Genomic DNA, 6,000 nt, shown 5'->3' with positions numbered 1-6,000 from the left:
TCATACAAGTGACAAGGGCCTGCTGGAACATGAGTGGAAATATGGGCAGAAGCGTGTTTCTCCCAGCCCCTGGCACATAGGCTGCCCTACACAACAGCAATGATGCACAGCCTTGCCATTACGAGCAAATAAATGATTTTCAAGTTCCTGGCATGTAGCCCGCCCTGCATGACAGGTGTGTTATGGCAGTAGTGTCGGCCTACTTTACTGAACTGAATTGCAGAGGTACATGTGCTGATGAGCATGGCTGGGGACAGGTTGAAATGGGTAGAGGATGAGATGACAGAGTGAGGGGGAAGAGGTAATGGCAGGGAGAGGGGAGGAGTAGGAGGAGCATGAGGCAGATGAAAGGTGCAACGGGATTGTGGGCAGGTAGAAAAGGAAGAAGAGATGCAGAGGTGGAAAGAGAGCGAAGGTGGAGGATACTGTCAGATGGAGGAGGAGGAGGAGGATGTAGTCAGAGGGAGGGAGAGGAAGATATGGTCGAAGAGTGGGGATGGAAGAAATGGACAGAGAGAGGGGAAGGAGGAGATGAAGAGACAGAGACAGACAAAGGCAGGAGGATGAGGTGAACACACAGAGGGATGAGTAGGTATGTACAATACATGTGTCAAATGCATTTGCAGATGAAGCTATGGGGAAAAGTCTAATACCTATATATATATAAATTATTAGCAAAATCTCGAAATGTTTTTGACTGATTTACTTCAGTTTTTTACATGATAACCTAATAAACATTCAGATGTGCATAAGCTAAATAGTTTTTTAATATATATAAATATAACATATAAAGGGGAAACAATGTTAGCAAATATCTCGACGAGTTCTTGACTGATTTGCATCAAATTTGCAACTATACTCTAATAAACATTCAGATGAGTGAGGTTTTATTTTTTTTAAACAACAATGTACAGGTCTTCTGTTAAAACTGACTGCAAGAAATAAAATGCTATGCTGTGGTGTGGACGTGTGCAGTTTTGTCTTCTTTCTCACAGTCAGTTTTAACTGTGATAGCATAACACAAATCACTTCTCCCCTATGTATATTCTTCCTCCTATTATATAATGGAAAATCTAGCATGGAATGTAACAATATTACGAAACACATGATTGCTTCTCACCATATAGCAGAGATTCTGTGTTGCAGATAGGCACAACAAAAAGACTCAGAAAGTGAGCTTTCAGCCAACAAGGCCTTCGTCGAGAATAGGCAATGCACACACACATACACACACTCATCCAAATGCAACTCACACCCACATGACCACAGTCTCTTGCTGCTGATGTCAGAAGTGGTATAGGAACAAATATGATGGTCCATCTTGTTCTATTACAATGTCTGTACTAATGATTAATCAATACCAAAGAAAGTACCAATCTTGAACTATTTACAAAATGATTTTAAACAAAATCAGCACAGGAAGTTTATGGAAACAATATTATATAATGCTGTTTCAGGATAGACTACTACTCACCATGAAATTGAAGTACTAAGTAACACAGTACTTACTGTACACCTAGGAGTTTACATAGAACTCTCAGTATAACTAAAGCAAGAATGAGTTCATACACAAGATGGTACAGCAGAAGATGATAAAGAGAAAATGTAATTGTTGCTAAGGCTAGTACCAGGTTGAGATTCATTGGGAGAGTCCTTAGAAAATGTAGTACATCAATAAAGGAGGTGGCTTACAAAACACTCGTTCGACCTATACTTGAGTATTGCTCATCAGTGTGGGATCCGAACTAGATCAGGTTGACGGAGGAGATAGAGAAGATCCAAAGAAGAGCGGCGCATTTTGTCACAGGGTTATTTGGTAACCATGATAGCATTACGGAGATGTTTAGCAAACTCCAGTGGCAGACTGCAAGAGAGGCGCTCTGCATCGTGGTGTAGCTTGCTCGCCAGGTTTCGAGAGGGTGCGTTTCTGGATGAGGTATTGAATATATTGCTTCCCCCTACTTATACTTCCTGAGGAGATCACAAATGTAAAATTAGAGAGATTCGAGCGTGCACAGAGGCTTGCAGACAGTCGTTCTTCCCGCGAACCATACGCGACTGGAACAGAAGAGGGAGGTAATGACAGTGGCACATAAAGTGCCCTCCGCCACACACTGTTGGGTGGCTTGCAGAGTATAAATGTAGATGTAGATGTAGATGTAGATGTAGATGTAGATGTAATCTAGCATGATAAAATTTAAAACTATAGGTCCAAAATGTGAAAAATTTTAGTTCAGCATTTTGGATCTGATCTAATTTCCCCAGGCTGATAAATAACTAAACTAAAACACAATTTGTTGTTTAACAACTGAAATCACATAAATCTTGCCAGAGCACTACATCCATTTTATTTTCAAGTGTAACTTACCTGCACGAGTATCATTCTGAGATTCCTCTTCCTCCCTGTTTAAATTGTCACTACTGTTCTGAAATGCTTCAATTAGCCTCCTTTCTTCAGGAGTCATTGCTGACACTGCATAGAACAATATAGAGATATATTTGAATTAGAGATGCACTTTTTCAGTGATAAATATGGCTACTAGCAGAACTTTGTTTTAATTTAACTGAACATGCATGGTCATCACAGAAGGTAATTTAAAAGTTTTTCCTTCTGTTGGGAGCTCAGAGAGAAGCTAAGTATTCAGTGAAAACAGCCGAATATTAGCAATGGGTAAATCAAAGAAAATAAATCTTTAAACAATAATAACACTGTCTTATAAGCCATTTTTTGTAAAGACCATTCCTAAACTAAATTTATAAACATTTTTCCTCTCTATTCATAACTATGAGAAAGGCACTGCAACTAGTATCATTTCAGATGCAGCAATGATTTATTTATGAATAACCGGAATTGGGCCTAGAGTCACTTTCTTATTATAGATTAAATTTCTCATGAAATTTTACATTTGCCTCATGGATATAAAGTATTCTTTTTATGCCGTAATGCAGAGTACTTTCTGGTTCCTGAATGCCATTCTGTCTCATGAGGTAGTAAGTCTCATAATCCAATGCAGTGGAACACACATCCAAAAAGAAAACATGTTAAAAAAATTACAAATATAACATGCCACTGGGGAAGACCTACAAGAAATGGATACCACATAAGACAGGGGGAAGACCTACAAGAAATATAGAAGACATGCTGTTTAACCTTTGGAATATCAATAAATAAGCCCAAATTCATGAAGGGATTTATATAAAATTTGTAACACTAGTAACTCAAGAAATAACACTATGGATTTATGAAAAGATGTTTTTGAAAGATAAGAAAACACAAGAAAGTAAAAACTACCAAGCATATGAACAAGCTTCCTAAATGGGCAGAGAAAAGAAGGAAAGTAAACTACACTACACATATCCTTTTGAATACAAGCACATAACATGGACATACCATAAAACTGAAGATACGAGGGCTATCCACAAAGTACATTACGTTTTGGAATTAAAAATAAATAAAGTATTGGAAATTTTTTTTATTATATACAGATGAAAGCCACACTTAAATATTACTTTTCTACATAGTTGCCATTTAAATTAAGGCACTTATCGTAGCGGTGGACGAGCTTGGAAATTCCTTCGTCGTAAAATTCGGCCGCCTGCGCCTTCAACCACGTGGCGACTTCTTTTGGGACAGAAAAGGTGTGATTTTTGTGGATTTCCTGGAAAGAGGCACTACAATAAACTCTCAAAGGTATTGCCAAACTCTGCACAGGCTCAGAAGAGCAATACAAAACAAGCGCAGGGGAAAGTTGGGCTCAAAGATCTTGCTGATTCATGACAACGCCCGGCCCCACACGGCAAATGCCACTCGTGAAGTTCTCGAATCTTTTAAGTGGGAGTTGTCTCCTAATCCGCCATACAGTCCCGACCTGGCACCGAGCGACTTCCACTTATTCCCAGCAATGAAGAAGTGGTTGGCTATGCAGCGTTTTGATGACAACGCACAGCTTCAAGGAGAGGTAGCCACATGGTTGAAGGCGAAGGTGGCCGAATTTTACGACGAAGGAATTTCCAAGCTCATCCATCGCTACGATAAGTGCCTTAATTTAAATGGCAACTATGTAGAAAATTAGTATTTAAGTGTGGCTTTCATCTGTATATAATAAAGAAAATTCCAATAATTTATTTATTTTTAATTCCAAAACGTAATGTACTTTGTGGATAGCCCTCATATTTACACATGGGAATAGTTAGCTAGTAATGATCCATGGCTGAAACTTCATGGGGCTACATATCAATTATATTAAGTGACCATAAATTTTCTATATGAAACTATAAGAAAAAGCCAATCAAAATAAAGACTATAAATATTAATTTTATTTGAAAAAAAAAAAAAGATTTGAAATATATTTTTCACATGATGAAAGGCAACCAGCTAGAGTATGATGGATATGGCAATAAAACTAAAGCATAGGTTTACTTTAAAGTTCATGAATTTTTAACACAAACTCTTATCTTGTACAAATACTGGACATAGATAAAAGCCACACCAAAGTTATAGATCAAACTTTGGTAGATATGCTGGTCATCTAATTGATTATTTTGAATACCATCCATTAAACACCACAATCAATTTGAGAACACACAAACCTAAATTTTATGTTTTTAAAGAACTATCAGACATCCTTCTATGCTCAAATACTTAATCCACCACAGCTACGGCTGAGATCGCGAAAGAGCTTCCTGAGAACATCCAAGAAGCTCACCATTTCACCAGAGAAGGCAAGGCTGGAGTTATGGAAGAAGTCAACACCTCACCTGCAGATGCCAGAAGCTGAAGAACTCCCACCTGGACACAATGAGAGCTGGCTGGTGCGGAAATCTTTAAACAGATTATGATCAGGAGTTGGACGATCCAGAGACAACCTGAAGAGATGGGGCTTCATAACAGAAGATACATCCTGTGATTGAGGACAACAACAAACCACAAGCCACATGCTCCAGTGCCTTTTGTGCCCCACATCCTGCATGAAGATTGATCTCCTTCAAGCCACTCCAAGCACCTTGGAGGTTGCAAAGTACTGGGCACATGTAATATAAATACAATTTGTGTATACATATGTACATATTTATTGATGTGTATGGCTACTGTAAATTTGTATGTATCTGATTCGAGAATAATAATATGCTCAAATCAAAAAAGAAACTAATTTTGGTTAATTATTTTGTTCTTATAACAAAATTCCATACACAGAATACTGTGAAAATTTGCTTACATTTGACTCAAATAGAGCTACTGAAACAACTAGTTATTAATTATGGAGGTATATTTAGTGCTGTATCAGAAATTTAGTAGTTGCTCCAGTCACAGCACACTTTCAACTTGAAGTTACACCTCCCTTTCTTGCATGTACCTTTAGCTCTTCAGCATAAATACGGAAATGAAATAATATGAAAAAGTCAAACTTAAGTCTACAGCATTTATAGTTTTCAACCAAAACTGAAAATTTAAATATTACTGAGAACTATACACCACCTTTAAATCCAAGTAACATCACTGATGAACATCCTGTTTCAATACATCATAACTTATTTAGTTAACAGAAACAAAAACATATTCCATTGTAAGGATATTAGCAGTGTCTATATCTGCTTATTAATTGAAGAAGAAATTGGGCAGACACCAATATCGAATACATCGACATATGGGTTTATTTGTCCAAAATATCCAGTTTATGGTGCAGAAATGTCATTTAGAGGTAACTGTAGAAGGTCTTCCTAACATATTACATTGCTTCAATAGTGTTTTACTATTTGCAGAAGAATTTCACAACACAATGGAAATATTTGAGGAGACATTATGTATGTCATGATTGCAAAGACTAAATCAGTCAAAAGAAATGTCTCTCACAGCATGAAATTGATTCTGACATCTAAAAATAAGATGAACATACTCATAATGAAGCAATTCAGCATAAACTGAAGTTGACAACATAAGGTAAATTAAATCTATATGTGAGCAAGGCTACATACCTATATTTCTTTATTCCAGAATTAGAA

General features: G+C 37.2%; 1 protein-coding gene across 1 annotated transcript in view; it reads right to left on the bottom strand.

The window, feature by feature from the left end:
- Positions 1-2,277: 2,277 nt before the first annotated feature.
- The window catches only part of LOC126449497 (mitochondrial sodium/calcium exchanger protein-like), a 160,871-nt gene continuing 157,148 nt past the window's right edge, over positions 2,278-6,000 (bottom strand). The window contains exons 7-8 of the mRNA XM_050091020.1: positions 2,369-2,473; positions 2,278-2,282 (exon numbers count right to left, since the gene is read on the bottom strand). Coding sequence (XP_049946977.1) covers positions 2,278-2,282; positions 2,369-2,473 — 110 coding nt within the window. The remainder of the gene's footprint in view (positions 2,283-2,368; positions 2,474-6,000) is intronic.

The sequence above is a fragment of the Schistocerca serialis genome, chromosome 1 (assembly GCF_023864345.2).
Source record: "Schistocerca serialis cubense isolate TAMUIC-IGC-003099 chromosome 1, iqSchSeri2.2, whole genome shotgun sequence".
NCBI classification, from domain to species: domain Eukaryota; kingdom Metazoa; phylum Arthropoda; class Insecta; order Orthoptera; family Acrididae; genus Schistocerca; species Schistocerca serialis.
The sequence above is the reverse complement of the archived record's forward strand: the minus strand, read 5'-3'. Positions and strand labels throughout refer to the sequence as shown.